This window comes from Populus nigra, chromosome 17 (genome assembly GCF_951802175.1).
Source record: "Populus nigra chromosome 17, ddPopNigr1.1, whole genome shotgun sequence".
Classification (NCBI taxonomy): Eukaryota; Viridiplantae; Streptophyta; class Magnoliopsida; order Malpighiales; family Salicaceae; genus Populus; species Populus nigra.
This window is the reverse complement of record NC_084868.1, coordinates 14,374,673-14,388,618: the sequence shown is the minus strand read 5'-3', so window position 1 is coordinate 14,388,618 and position 13,946 is coordinate 14,374,673. Positions and strand designations below refer to the sequence as shown.

The 13,946-nt window shown below is 36.6% G+C and overlaps 3 protein-coding genes across 4 annotated transcripts; 2 read left to right on the top strand and 1 right to left on the bottom strand.

Moving 5' to 3' along the window:
* Positions 1-343: 343 nt before the first annotated feature.
* On the top strand, positions 344-8,547 carry LOC133677540 (sodium/hydrogen exchanger 6-like). Of its 2 annotated transcripts, XM_062099620.1 has the most exons (22): positions 344-730; positions 830-881; positions 986-1,045; positions 1,137-1,161; positions 1,265-1,350; positions 1,436-1,547; positions 3,340-3,402; positions 3,502-3,521; positions 3,604-3,698; positions 4,091-4,119; positions 4,235-4,266; positions 4,373-4,420; positions 4,512-4,572; positions 4,665-4,762; positions 4,861-4,936; positions 5,031-5,050; positions 5,229-5,326; positions 5,411-5,520; positions 6,571-6,654; positions 7,500-7,597; positions 7,690-7,772; positions 8,071-8,547. In XM_062099620.1, exons 1-22 carry the CDS (start codon positions 517-519, stop codon positions 8,118-8,120), a joined length of 1,614 nt encoding a protein of 537 aa, XP_061955604.1. In that variant the 5' UTR covers positions 344-516; the 3' UTR covers positions 8,121-8,547. The 2 variants fall into 2 exon arrangements, with proteins under 2 accessions (XP_061955604.1, XP_061955605.1); XM_062099621.1 differs by lacking the exons at positions 830-881; positions 986-1,045; positions 1,137-1,161 and having other exon boundaries at positions 526-730.
* Positions 8,548-9,054: 507 nt separating this feature from the next.
* On the top strand, positions 9,055-11,967 carry LOC133677632 (protein ENDOSPERM DEFECTIVE 1-like). The gene is made up of 6 exons (XM_062099749.1): positions 9,055-10,078; positions 10,169-10,288; positions 10,478-10,594; positions 10,698-10,787; positions 11,266-11,373; positions 11,564-11,967. The coding sequence occupies exons 1-6, from the start codon at positions 9,206-9,208 to the stop codon at positions 11,684-11,686; spliced, it is 1,431 nt and encodes a 476-aa protein (XP_061955733.1). The 5' UTR covers positions 9,055-9,205; the 3' UTR covers positions 11,687-11,967.
* On the bottom strand, positions 11,926-13,481 carry LOC133677633 (ras-related protein Rab11C-like). Its single transcript, XM_062099750.1, has 2 exons — positions 13,317-13,481; positions 11,926-12,692 (listed from the first exon to the last, which is right to left on the bottom strand). The coding sequence occupies exons 1-2, from the start codon at positions 13,479-13,481 to the stop codon at positions 12,207-12,209; spliced, it is 651 nt and encodes a 216-aa protein (XP_061955734.1). The 3' UTR covers positions 11,926-12,206.
* Positions 13,482-13,946: the final 465 nt, after the last annotated feature.

The following is a 13,946-nucleotide window of genomic DNA, read 5'->3' as shown; positions in this document are numbered from 1 at the left end:
AGTTCATGACTTTAAAATTCTTCTATTTGTTAAAATTCTCGAAGTTATGTTCTTAAAAATATTAATTTTATTCTTCAAGAAAAAATAAAAAAATTATTTTATTGAAAAACGTTGAATTTTGAAATTACTTAAATATTTTTGAAAAAATTTAGTTGATATTATCTAGTAATTTAATGTAAGGTAGTTAAGTTGGGTTGAATTGAATAAAATTTACAAATATAGGGTAAATTTCGATCAAATCTTCTTCCTATGGGATAATTTCCCGAATTAAAAGAAACGTCAGGGTTAATATGAGTTTTTTCCGAAAATTACGGAGTAGGAAAAATAAAAAGGAATTTTAAAGAAGACAGGGCAATGAACTGAAGAAAGATGGGCTCGACGACTTCGGTGAGAGGAGAAAGAATGATGGCTTACGGAGAGTTTTGAAAAACAAAATTAGATAGATAGATAATAACAAAGAGAAAGATCATAATATCAACAGGAGCGGGCTTAGGGTTAGGGTTTAAAGTAAAAGAAATGTCGACTGTAGTGGAGGAATTGATGCAAATGCAGATATCACCGGCAGGAGGAGGAGGAGATTCGCAATCGCATCCAGGAAAGGAGCAGCAAGCAGCAGGAGTTGGCATACTCCTCCAGATAATGATGCTCGTCCTCTCCTTCGTCCTTGGTCATGTTCTTCGTCGTCACAGATTCTATTACCTGCCTGAGGCCAGCGCTTCTCTTCTCATTGGTATTTTAATCTATTTATTACTCCAAATCTGTCTTTATCAAATCAAGTGAAATCATATTAGCTTAGCTGATAGAATGTTTGTTGGTCCGTCCCCTCCAGGTTTAATTGTTGGTGCACTCGCTAACATCTCTAACACTGAAACAAGCATCAGGTTCATTTTCCTATTTCTCCTTTCCCAGAAAGTTGATTATCATAAATCCATCCATCCTTAATAACTGGTGTTCTTCTTCTTCTTCTTCTTCTTTTTCCCTACAGGGCATGGTTTAATTTCCATGAGGAGTTTTTCTTCCTTTTCTTGCTTCCTCCCATCATATTATATCCTTACTAACCAACGCGGGTTTTATTTCTTTGTCTTTCCTTTCCATGATATCATCTCCTTATAGTCCTTAACATTTTTTTGTTCTACTCAGTCAGGATTCAGTCTATCACCTGTATGTCACTTGCTCCATTTTATTTTATTTTATTTTTCAAATTGAGATGCTTATGTTTTATATTCCGAATTTAGATGGTCACTCAGTTATTTGCTCTTTGCAGAAACCATTCTTCTCTAACTTTGGAGCCATTGTCACATTTTCCATATTAGGAACTTTTATAGCTTCTGTTGTTACAGGTGTTCTAGTGTAAGTATTTCTGTTTTTCCCAATCACTCCCGAAAATTATGCATATTCCTTCGTTGACTCCTCTTCTAACTGTTTTCTCCTTCAGTTACCTTGGCGGTCTTATTTACCTCACTTACAGACTTCCATTTGTTGAATGTCTGATGTTTGGTGCTCTTATATCAGCAACCGATCCTGTTACTGTTCTGTCCATATTCCAGGTGTGTTCAGTTTCACTTATCTGTCTGTCTATCCATTGCATGGTTAAGCTAAAGAATTCATGCGGTATTGGAATCAACATCTTAAAGTTTTAGTCATCTTATGCAACTGAAATGAGAAAATTGATTAATGCAATCATCATGTTACAGAATACAGTACAAGAAGATGTTGAAAAAATGCATTATTGGTATCCTACACATGTTTTATCTCATTCTGTATCTGGCATTTTTTCTTCTTCTTCTATTTCCTAGTTTTTGGTATCATGCCATTTCCAATGGCAAGAGATTGGACATGTTTGCGCTAATACAATAAAAACCAGGTGGTAGAAATGACTGTTGAATTGTGATAGATAAACATCTGATCAGGACCTAAGTTCCTGGAATATGTACATGGGTAGCTGCCCGTTGCCAAGGGAAGTTTAAATAGAACAGGTTCAATAATTTTGTATCTACTTGTGGATTCAAATAATAACATTATTTGAAAATTTTATGATTATAGAGGAGCTGTAAAAAGCATTAAAACAGAATATGCAGAATATATATGTATGCAAATTTGAAAAATCCAGGATCAAGGATGGAGATATGGCAAAACAGATTGTTAAGAAATACCTAATAACAATCATTTTTTGAGTCCTGGATTTATGATTCTAAGGAAGGACAGGATGAGAAAAATATTAATCATAGAGTTGTAGCTGGTTGGATGAAACGGTGGATTGATCATGAAGGTTGAAGTTGATTTTTCATTGGATAGCAATACGATAACTATACTTTATGTCATAGAATATTGGGTGATACAGAAATCACAGGCCACATTAAACTACTGTGATGGAACTGCAAACAGTACTATACCTTCGTTGTATTTGAAAAAGGTTGAGTACAGCATAAATGCCAGAAAAGTAGAGGTTACAAAAAATTGAGGAAGAGTTAAGACAATGTCATGTAAGATGGTTTTGCTGTATGTGTCATAGACCTTTACAGTGATGGAGAAGAATTGATTGTACTTTAGCAGAAAGAGTAAAAAGAATAAGAGTTAACCAAAATTGACTTGGCTGGAAATATGAGAGGATTGCATTTTTTAACATCTTCAATTAAATATGGCCTTAAATTGAGCAGGATAGAGAAAAGGAACTCTTGGGATCGACTGCCAACTGCCAATGAGCTCTAGCTCAATTGGTGTTCTGTATTTATCTTCCATCCAGCTCAGGTCTTAGCCTCCCTGGTGACAAAAAAAAAATGTTGTCAACTATTTGGATCAGGGCTCAGTTGAGTTAAATTTCTAACATTTCAATAGTATCCGTGTCTATTTGGAAAAGACCATCTTTTGGTTTCCTTTAATCCAAGAACATGTTTGATGGGCTTGATGCATGGCCTGACTTGCATGCTTACTTGAGAATATCCAGGGTATTTCTAAGAGGTAAGATGGCACCATTCCTTATGCGAAAAGGAGCAAAGAAAATTCAATTAAAATTGTAATGCTTATGATTCAAAGGCTTCAAGTTTTTCTTGATTTTGATGCCTGCACAAGTGCTTGAGGTAGCTTTTGATATGTGTATAGAGACCTGGTGTATGTGTTTTGATAACTGTTCTAAAATGCTTTACACGAGAGAGAGAGAGAGAGAGAGTTTGTTCATTATCTCACTTTAATGTTGATCCACTCATATTTGCCCATTTTGTCACTAATTTTTGAAATATGAGCTGAATGCCATGAAATCTGTATCTAACTTTCAAATTTGATTCACTGTCTGTCATTTCCCTTGATATTTAAATTAACGTCTATGTTTGATGCTCTTTGCAGGAACTTGGCATAGATACGAACCTTTATGCTTTGGTGTTTGGAGAATCTGTCTTGAATGACGCTGTAAGTTTTTATTGCTATGGAATTGTAGTTTAAATTTTTTGCTTAAGCCTGTATTTACTGGATTCTGTGGCTCTCTTTTGCACGCTGTCCAACTGGTAGATGGCAATATCCTTGTACAGGTACTCAAAGCTTGTGCATTTGATTTCAGCAGATAAAATAGTCCATAAACTGGTTTAAATTAAGCAGTATTTTGCTATGCAGAACAATGTCCTCGTTAAAAAGTCATGCACCTGGACAGAATTTCTTCATGGTGGTCTTTAGGTTTCTTGAAACCTTTGTTGGCTCATTGTCTGCAGGTTGGTCTCATAAAATGCATTCATCACACTGCATCAGAAAAACATAATTTTTGTGATCACTTACATTTAAAATTTGAAATGCAAATATTAGCCGACTTCAAAAAAGTACCCAGTTTAGAACACTCTACAGGGTGCCTCTTATTTCAAACTCACAGTTTATCAACTTTCTAAGAAGATGCTTGCAGGTTCTTTATTGTGTCTTTCATTATGTGCATTATTTCTCTTATCAAAATACAGCCAATATCTGCATTATTGATATCACAATAACAACTTTCTTTCCTTGAAATGATTGTTCATCAATTCTGGTTTTTCTGATTTTGATATTACCACGTTATCTGAACTTTTATGTTCACATCAACATTACTAACAATGCCCTACATACTTCTTTACAGGTGTGGGAGTTGGATTTATTTCTGCATTGATATCCTTTTCGTTCTATCTTTGCGCACACATGTCTTTGTGTTTGTGAAGCAAGTGCTTTTAATCTGTCAACTTTTGCATGCTCAAATGTATTGTCAAACCTTAATTCCTTGAACCTTTTCAAGTATGCTGGTTTGGATATTGACAAGTGAGTATTTCTTTATATATATATATATATATTTATGTATGTTTTGTTTGATTTACTGAGTTACATAAAAATCCTGATTAAAATCGATATGTCATTCTCTTTTCAGTCTGCAAAACTTGGAATGCTGCCTTTTTGTCCTTTTTCCATATTTTTCGTAAGCTTGATTCTTCGCTCTCTTTCATGTTCAGTATCATGTTTCCTCGTTCTAGATTTTGGTGCAATTTAATGTTAAACTTTCATTCTAGGTACATGCTTGCAGAAGGTCTTGGCCTCACTGGTATAGTGTCCATATTGTTCACTGGAATTGTAAGTGGAAATTTAAATATATTTACCATACAACGACTTATGATTGTTGGAGCATAGACATGGAAATACATTTGTATATTTTTGCCTTTTAGGTCATGAAGCATTATACCTACTCAAATTTGTCAGAAAATTCACAGCGATTTGTTTCTGCATTTTTCCACCTGATATCATCACTAGCTGAGACATTTGTGTAAGGGAATATTGTTATCTTTCCCATATTGAGTGGTTGAATTACTTCTATTTTCCTCCTATATTGCACCTCGATTGACTTGTATGCCTAATTTGCAGATTTATATACATGGGATTTGATATTGCAATGGAACAGCATAGTTGGTCCCATGTTGGATTTATTTTTTTCTCAATTGTATCCTTGTTTGATTCATCAAAAATCTATGTTGGAGCAACTCTTTTAAAGCAACAGTTTGTGTTGTTATTCCTTAACTTTATGACCATCTCAGATATTTATTGGAGTTGCAAGGTATGAATGCTGCATTTACTTTCACCTCAAATAAAGATGTTGATCATTCTACCTCTGTTATCTTACCAATCTGATGCCTTTTAGTTTCCTTTTTCTGGCATTAATGTTTACGAAACCCTGCTGTACATGCTATCCTGTCTCTTGGAACTGTAATTGGTCATGCAATTTTTTTTTGTAGGGCAGCGAATGTCTTTTCTTGTGCATATTTAGTCAATTTGGTTCGACCTGCACCACGTCAAATACCTGTAAAACATCAGAAAGCGCTTTGGTACAGTGGTAGGAAGAGCAGTATTCTCTGATTCCATAAATCCTCTCTATTTTTAATTTTTGTTAGGTTTAATGAATCACTGGTGTGAGTAGGACTTCGAGGGGCCATGGCTTTTGCCCTTGCGCTACAATCGGTTCATGATCTTCCAGAAGGACATGGCCAGACTATATTCACTGCAACCACTGCCATAGTTGTGTTGACGGTAGGCAAGCTCACTCTAATAAAATCCAAACTTTCTGTTTTTTTTTTTTTTTTTTTTTTCTTTCAATTCATTCTGATGAAAACTTGAGGACAAATTATAGCATACCATTCTATAGTGCACGAGTTCATCTTTCGGTTGGATACTAGAACTCAGATATGAGTTTAACAGTGTACTAGAAAGTACAAACTATTTAAACAGTAGCAAGGTGCTTAGCTACCTTCTTTGGAAAGAAATAAACAATCAAGTCTTTGTCATCAGTCGGGCTTCTTCCACTGGTTCCTTTTCATGCTTTGCACCCTTCCTTTTCTCTGCGAATGTGTTCTATACATTTTCTTCTTATGCCTTGAGGTGACTGGGGTTTTTGTGAACAAGTTTTCTACATAATGGACCATAGCTAAAGTCATGCATGGCATTATGATAGCCTTAATACTTATTAGGCAGTATCACCATCAATGCACATGGGCTAAACTTGTAAAATTTTTCGGGTTTCATTGTAAGAGGTATAAGAGAATTATGTGGGTCTCTATTCTTAAAAATTGAGAGGTAAACAAAAGCAAGGGAATCATTTAGGGTTGTTCAAGTGTGTATAATGATACCTGTAACTTGTAAGATGTACCAAAGGGCTAATTTATATTTTATTTCAAGTCTCAAAGTTTAATGGAAGGCATTAATGATTTTTTTTTTATATCTTTAAAGAAAAAGAAATCCCACTGCTAAAGAGATTCTGAAGTTTACAAAGACTGCATTCCAAGTTTCTATCTCTAATGTTGTGCTTGTAAAGGATCTGTTTAGGTAGAGTGAAGAACAATCCATAATCTATTATAGACTATAATTCAATAAAAAGAAAGGCTCCCATTCACTTGAAATTTAAATAAAGTCAACAATAATTTAACTGCTATATTTTAAACACCTATTTACAAAAAAAAGAAGAAGCCGATATCTGAAAGTAAATCAACTATTTTCTTCCATGAACCTATATTCCATGTAAGACTCGTATATGGATTGTATGCTTGAAACTCATTCTTTTGGCTATTCTAAACAATCTTACAGGTGCTTTTAATTGGAGGATCGACAGGGACTGTGCTCGAAACTTTGCAAGTTGTTGGTGATGACCATGATGGCCCCTTAAGTGAAGTAAGTTCTGCCAAAGATATGTTACTAGTCTAAAAAAAGGGGTTAAATGTTAACAATATTCTATTCTTTTCTTTTTTTGCCCCTTCAATTCTAGACCACAAATATATGTTATTTAATTTTTAACAGTTATATTTAATTTAAATACTGATTTTATCTTTTTTGAGACCCATTATTATCCATCATATTTCTACCTCCTACCAAACATCCTTAACACTACACCCGTCAACCTTTTTTTACGCTTATAACAGTACACTCAAATTTTAACCTGTTGACATTTTCTCTCAAAATTTTTCATCACATACCAAACACAACTTAAAGTGCATTGAGGGGGTGTGACATATATGCAAGAACAAAGGGCTAGTTTATAAGACGGAGAATCTAAAGATTCTGTTAGTATATTAGAGAGAAAATTGAATACAGATGTAAAGAGTTCTAATCCAACCATCTGAAATATTAGGGAGCAGCTCCCCTTGAACTCTCCCTTAAAAAAGACCTCTTAGGCTCCATCTACATATTTATCCAAAAAATTAAGGTACATGTGCAATCAAAATAGCTTCCATGAGAAGTTAGGTCCATTAGCCTCAAACTCTTTTCTAGCAAGCAGCCGATAGCTTCTAAGTGTTGCAATGCATTTGGGCCTATTAATATTTGTGAGTCTAGATGTGGAATGCTCTTACTCCACACTCTGTATCCTACAACAAGCTCAGTATAGCCTTGCCTCCAGTCATTACACAGCTTCTATGAACAGCTCAATTTGATGGGGTCCTATAGTTGAGCCAGGACACTTTCCACCCTCATGTTGATTAGTGAATTGTAAATAATGTATGTCCATTTTCTGCTTTCAGAGTTTGGATGGCAATAATGGTTACGTTGCTCCCTCTTACAATGAGGATGCCACATCAGGGAACAGGCTGAAGATGAAACTTAAAGAGTTTCACAAGAGGTAATTCCTAGAATTTGACATCATCATATTTGGTTATTTGGCTTTTGGAACTTCTTTTTTGAGCTCTTCTTTTTATCTTTCCCCCCCTGCAGCACTGCATCATTTACAGCATTAGACAGGAATTACCTCACCCCGTTCTTCACGAGTCAGAATGGAGATGATGAAGAAGAACATGGTAAGATTGATTATCACCAGAATGTTACTTGATCCAGGGTTCTCCTTTGAGCCTCATCATATACGATCTTGTTCCTGTATTCTCATTTAATTTTATAGAATGGAGATTTTCACAAGTTTCTCGATTTCTTTTCTTGTGCTAGTGTGATTTATTAAAATTAGAAGGATCATGTCTTGATGAAGAATTGCTTGGCTTTTCATATGAATAACATTATTTATTTTTTCTACTTAAGTGAATATTTCAGATTTTCATTACATTGTAATGATACAAGTTTCACTGTTTTGGGGGTGCATGACAGATGACCCGATGCCCAGTTCCAGGGGAAGGGGTTTCCTTGGCCATAACTGACTTTCAGCAGTATTAGTTGAGGAACACATGATGCTATAAGCAATCAACTTTGTAGATAATTTACAGACGGCTGCAGACCAGTGGCACTCAATTAGACGGGAGGGTGAACTGCAGTTATGCATCTTGCCACATTCACACCATGCCTGTCTGCTATGGTATAATAGGAAACATACGTGGAATTGTAGATGTCACAAGAATTATACTTTATTTTTTCTGCGGTTGAGTGTTGTATGGCATGAGCTTAGTTCTCTACTAATTGAACTGTATTTGACAATGGGCATACTTGATTCAATCGCATTTAGTATTCTCACAGATATATTATAGCAGTCACCAGATAAATAAAAATAACTTGAAAGGAGGATTGTGTTGCATGAAAAAACTCTTGGGATTTGTTATAATTACGATCCGTTGATTGTGTTTGATTTAATAGTATCTTGTTCTAAAAGGTAATTTTTCTTCTTGTCCATTTAAATATGAAATGAATGAAAATGGATCGTGGCCCCTCAAGTGTTCGTTGTGTTTGTTTTTATGTTTTTGAAAAAATTTATTTTTTTTTAATTTTAAAATTATTTTAAAGTTCTGCTGTTAAAATAATTTTTTAAAAATAAAAAAATATTATTTTAATATATTTTTTAAATATTTTAAAAAATAATAATTATTATATTTTTATACTTGCAGGCCTGTTCTGTTCTTGTATAATTTAATGATGATTTGAATAGTAGTAATTAATTGATGGGTAATAATTAGAGTTCCCAAGAATAATAATTAAAGGAAAGATGGTGCCAATTAACAATAATTAAAGAAAGGAAAGGAAACAAACCAAAGAGTAAATGAACCGATCATGGGTGAAAAACAAATGAAATACTGCTTTTTTGAAAATAATAGTACCGTTAGCAACGGCTAGTTTTATTTCTCATAACGCGGAGCTGCCCTAAACACAGACCAGAGGAGACACTGAACAGATCTGACCTCTCTCTCTCTCTCTCTCTCTCTCTCTCTCTCACTCACTCACACACACACACACAAAACCTCAGATACGAACTACAGAAATCGATTGACGGCACATATCGCAACTGTAAGAGCAGATGGATGAAGAATCGATTACGATGATGCAAGAGAAGACAGCCATAGTCCCCAATCCCCCCAATCCTCCTCCTCGGAGGCCCAGGGTGAGGGAGGTCAGTTCCAGGTTCATGTCTCCAATTGCTTCCTCCTCCTCCTCCCTCTCACCTCTTCCTACCAATAAGCAGCGCTCCAACTCCGTGCAGAGGCAGCGCCGCAACCAGGAAGCGGACGCCGACTGCAGCCCGCAGCGGAAACATCATCATCAGCGTGCTGTAATCAAGCTTTTTAAGGAGAACGAACCAAGATCCCAGAGTCACAGACCCGATACCCCCACAATCAGCATCATCAACACGTCCTCTTCTTCTAAATTACGAATGATGCAGCAACGCTCCACCTCCAACATCAACATCTCATCGGCTGCTGCAAAGCTGTTACAATCCACCGGGATCTCCAATTCCACCGATTCTTCTTCCTCTTCTTCATCGGATCATGACAACATTAATCCTAATACTAAGAATAACAACAATGATGTCAGAAGCTCTCTTCCTGATCTCCTCCGTGATACTGATGCTAGATTTCTAGCCGAGAGAAATCTCAACCGGCTTAATAATAGTAATAACCCTTGTGCTTCTCCATGCTCCCGTTCTCTCAATTTGCAGCGATCTATAAGTAGCTGCGACCCCACCTTGTTCCATTCACTCAAATCTACAAAACTGCCTCCAGTGGCTCCTTGCTCCAAGATCCCAAATGATGCTTCTAGAAAGACAAGGAAAGTTTCTAGTCACCAAGAAGATGTGCAATCTCTCAAGCTGCTTCACAACCACTACCTGCAGTGGAGATATGTCAACGCAAAAGCACAGGCCTCTGCTCAAGCTCAGAGAAGAGAAACTGAGGTACTATCTATCTCATTATTTGTTTTTTTTTTTCAATGAATTTTCATTAATTCCAATCTCAAAATTGATCAGTCCTCTATTTTCTTGTAGAGAAACCTGTATACCCTTGGTGTCAAGATAACAGAATTATACGACACAGTGAAAAGAAAACGTGCAGAGATTGGCCTTCTGCAGAGATTGAAAATTCTATGGACCATCGTTGAAGCTCAAGTAAGGAGCTGACATTATTTTTCTTTTTCTTTTTCCCCATCATTTATTTGGATGCATTTAACATCTAGGCATCTCTATCGTGACCAAACAATATACAGTTACATGTAATAATTACAGAATTTAACTTGGAACGATAGTGCTATTTATTGGCTGTAGTTTGCATGTTCTAATGAATTCCCAATTCTATAGATGCCGTATCTGGATGAATGGGCTGCTTTTGAAATGGATTATTCGGTATCCCTGTCAGAAGCAATTCAAGCTTTGTTGAATGCCTCACTTCAAGTTCCTATCAGTGGAAATGTTAGAGTACGTTTTACTCTTTTCCTTTTGCCACTTTCTGGGTTAACAGATCAATAGTCTATCATTCTCATGTGTTATAGTCTGACAATGTTATGGATGTTTATTGCAGGTTGATATTAGAGAGGTAGGGGAGGCACTGAACTCTGCAACAAAATTAATGGACACAGTAGCTTTTAACATTGAAAGCCTTATGCCAAAGGTGAGGTGCTTTCTCTTATAATCAATGAAGGTGCTTTCTCTTGTGTTTGAGAGTGATAAAACATAAGAGCTTAAAGGAGGTTATTTGGAGTTATTCTAGAGTCCCATTTAAAGGAGGTTGGTTATTTGAGATCAGCCTAATTGTGTCCTACGTAGGAAAACATGTGGCATAGCAACAGAAACAGAACTTCCTACGCTCTTGAGTCATACATGCCCCCTATAAAATCCAAACAGCTTGTTGATTAGACTCAAAAGGTAAGAATGCTGGATAGTTGTTCTAAGTCAAGTAGCTGCTTCCCTCCTTTTGTTCATACAGAACTTCCTACGCTCTTGAGGCATACATGCCCCCCATCTATACCAATACATGCCACCACCTCTGTCTACTATGCTAAATTAGGGTCTCCCTAAACCAGAATAAATTTGCCACCATTTCTTGTCCTCCAACCCATCATCATTCTGTGGGACATTTCCTGATGCAGGCTGAAGAAACAGAACATTTGATCTCAGAACTAGCTAGGGTGACTGGAGGAGAAAAAGCTCTTATTGAAGAATGCGGGGATCTGTTGTCAATGACATATAATTCACAGGTTTGCTACATCCCAATTCTGTTTATTGTATTCTGATCCTCTATGAAGTTAGTCTCCAAAATTGTCATTCTTCTGTTTTTGTTCAACGCCGCCTCCCTAGCTTAAATAATGTTTCGTTTGTCCTTTTTGTTTTGACCGCTAAAGAAAGAGCTAATAATGGTAATTGATAAAAAGATGGCCTGATTTTCAGGTAGAGGAATGCAGCTTACGAGGGCAGCTAATTCAGTTCTATCGGAGCCGTCACAATCAACACCAGGAAGAGCAACACCAGGAGAGCAGCAATAACTTTGCAATTGCTTCAAAGTTTCCTTGACGCCGCATGGATTTATATAACGGCCATTGCAACCTTTGCATTTACAATGTGCATAGAAAGAGTAGGAGTCCATCCTCTTTTTTGTACGTGCCCCTACTGTCGGTGCTATTAAATTGCGAGTTTGTGACATCTTATGACATGTATTATGTAGTCACTGCACAGTTAGTTGAACCACACGGTACATGACAGAACAGAAGAACCATCTGGCATCTGGGACAATTCGGACATACATGCATGCATAGCAAACTGATCGTAATATACTTGCTCATTATATGGTTCCATACCACTGTTTCTTCCAGTACACTCTACATCCCTGCAATCAGTCAGTTCCACGCTTCTAACAAATACCCGTTTACCAGTTTTAAGGGTAAAATACAAGAAATAAACACGAAATAATAATCCATCCTGAAACTTCTAACAAATACCCGTTTACCAGGTCAAGAGTAATTTACATGTCTTCTCCCTCTCTCAGCCAAAAATCCAAAAAGAAAAAAAATTATTGCTCTCCTCAAGTGTGGCTTTAAGTGGAACAGCAACCTTTGCTTGTGTTCCCCGAGGCATCGGCAACATTGATAGTGGTTCCTTGACCAGGAACTGTGGAATTGGCAGCTACTTCCTGGGCGGCCAGTGCTTTCTTGCTAATGATATGGTAGATCTCTGTCAATATGGTTTGGAACGCCTTCTCAATATTGGTGGCTTCTAGCGCTGATGTCTCAAGAAATGAGAGACCTTCCTTCTCAGCCAGGGCATGACCATCCTCCTCTTGAACAGCCCTGAGATGTTTCAAGTCAGACTTGTTTCCCGCCATCATGATGACAATGTTAGAGTCTGCATGGTCTCTTAATTCACGAAGCCACCTCTGGACATTGTCGAAAGTTTGCCTCTTGGTTATGTCATAAACAAGAAGAGCACCAACAGCTCCTCTATAATAAGCACTAGTGATAGCTCGATACCGCTCCTGACCAGCTGTATCCCAAATCTGTGCCTTTACTGTCTTCCCATCCACCTGCACAATAACAACAACAACAACAACAATAATAATAATCAGCTAGCTGTTAGATTTCACCCATATAGGCAGCAAAATCACGCTGCATCAGCAGGAAAACCAGAGGCATTAAAAATCAGTTAGTAATATGCCCTGGTAGCAAACATCCAGACAGCAGATTTAGAACCATCCATCGATAACCCAGACCTTAAATCATATAAAGAGGTCTAGATGCAAAGTGTAAACAGCAGAGATATTAAATGGATATTCTACAGAAGACCAGACATGGCAAGCGGACTACAAAAAGGGAGCCATGCATTGTAATGGTTGTCAAAGGTATGGTGAGCAAATAGTGTTGTACAAGGTGAAGATTCTATTTATATGACCGAAACTATAAGAGTAATCAAACAAGGGCAAGAGTCACACACTAATAAACAAATGGGGAGGGATTGTGATCATAGTTAAAAAAATTTGGAATTGGACCAGCTAAGGCAGATAAATAAGCTAAGACACATAAAATCAAACTAACAAGTGGATAATAGAAGACCAATGAAATACCAAAAAAATAAACTTGTTCTTTATAAAATTATATATTCTATTTATGATAAGAATGATGATGACAATAAAGAGAGAACAGGGAAATACTTGGAGAGTTCTGGTGGCAAACTCAACACCTATGGTGGATTTGGATTCCAAGCAGAATTCATTTCTGGTAAACCTGGAAAGAATATTGGATTTGCCAACACCAGAGTCCCCGATCAGCACGATCTTAAACAGATAGTCATACTCATGATCCACTCTATGACCCATTTTTTTCCTCTTTTTTTTTTTATAATAATAGTAGTAATACACTCTCCTCAGATCTCTCTAGCCTGCCAGATCCAACAACCAAATCCACTTCTTCAGTCGTACATCATATAATCAGTCAGTCAATCAATCAAAGAGAACAAAACAAAACAAAACAAAAACAATCAGATCTATCTATCTATCCAGAAAGAAAGATAAGGGAAAAAAAACTCACCCTCTGAATGAGGAGGCCAACCGATCGAGAAGAGAAATCGATTTGTTTCTTAAACTTAAATCTCCCTTTTATTATGTATGTATGTATGTATGTGGAGCATGTAATTGCAGCAACCCTTCTTGTTGTATATTTTCAACGGGATTTTCTGTAAGAGATTATAAAACATATATATTAGAAAAGGAAGAGGAATAAGAGTTGGGAGAGAGCAGAAACAGCAAGGATGAAGAGGAGAGCAAAGGGGAGGAGAAAAGGGT

What these genes read in the sequence shown, in the direction of transcription:
- LOC133677633 (XM_062099750.1), bottom strand. Translation starts at nt 13,481, where the DNA reads ATGGGTCATAGAGTGGATCATGAGTATGACTATCTGTTTAAGATCGTG. An exon ending in TTGCCACCAGAACTCTCCAA is followed by an intron (nt 12,693 to 13,316) that starts GTATTTCCCTGT and finishes GTTATTGTGCAG; the next exon opens with GTGGATGGGAAGACAGTAAA.
- LOC133677540 (XM_062099620.1), top strand. Translation starts at nt 517, where the DNA reads ATGTCGACTGTAGTGGAGGAATTGATGCAAATGCAGATATCACCGGCA. An exon ending in GTTGTTACAGGTGTTCTAGT is followed by an intron (nt 1,351 to 1,435) that starts GTAAGTATTTCT and finishes TTTCTCCTTCAG; the next exon opens with TTACCTTGGCGGTCTTATTT. An exon ending in CTGCCATAGTTGTGTTGACG is followed by an intron (nt 5,521 to 6,570) that starts GTAGGCAAGCTC and finishes ACAATCTTACAG; the next exon opens with GTGCTTTTAATTGGAGGATC.
- LOC133677632 (XM_062099749.1), top strand. Translation starts at nt 9,206, where the DNA reads ATGGATGAAGAATCGATTACGATGATGCAAGAGAAGACAGCCATAGTC. An exon ending in GGACCATCGTTGAAGCTCAA is followed by an intron (nt 10,289 to 10,477) that starts GTAAGGAGCTGA and finishes CCAATTCTATAG; the next exon opens with ATGCCGTATCTGGATGAATG. An exon ending in TTGAAAGCCTTATGCCAAAG is followed by an intron (nt 10,788 to 11,265) that starts GTGAGGTGCTTT and finishes TTCCTGATGCAG; the next exon opens with GCTGAAGAAACAGAACATTT.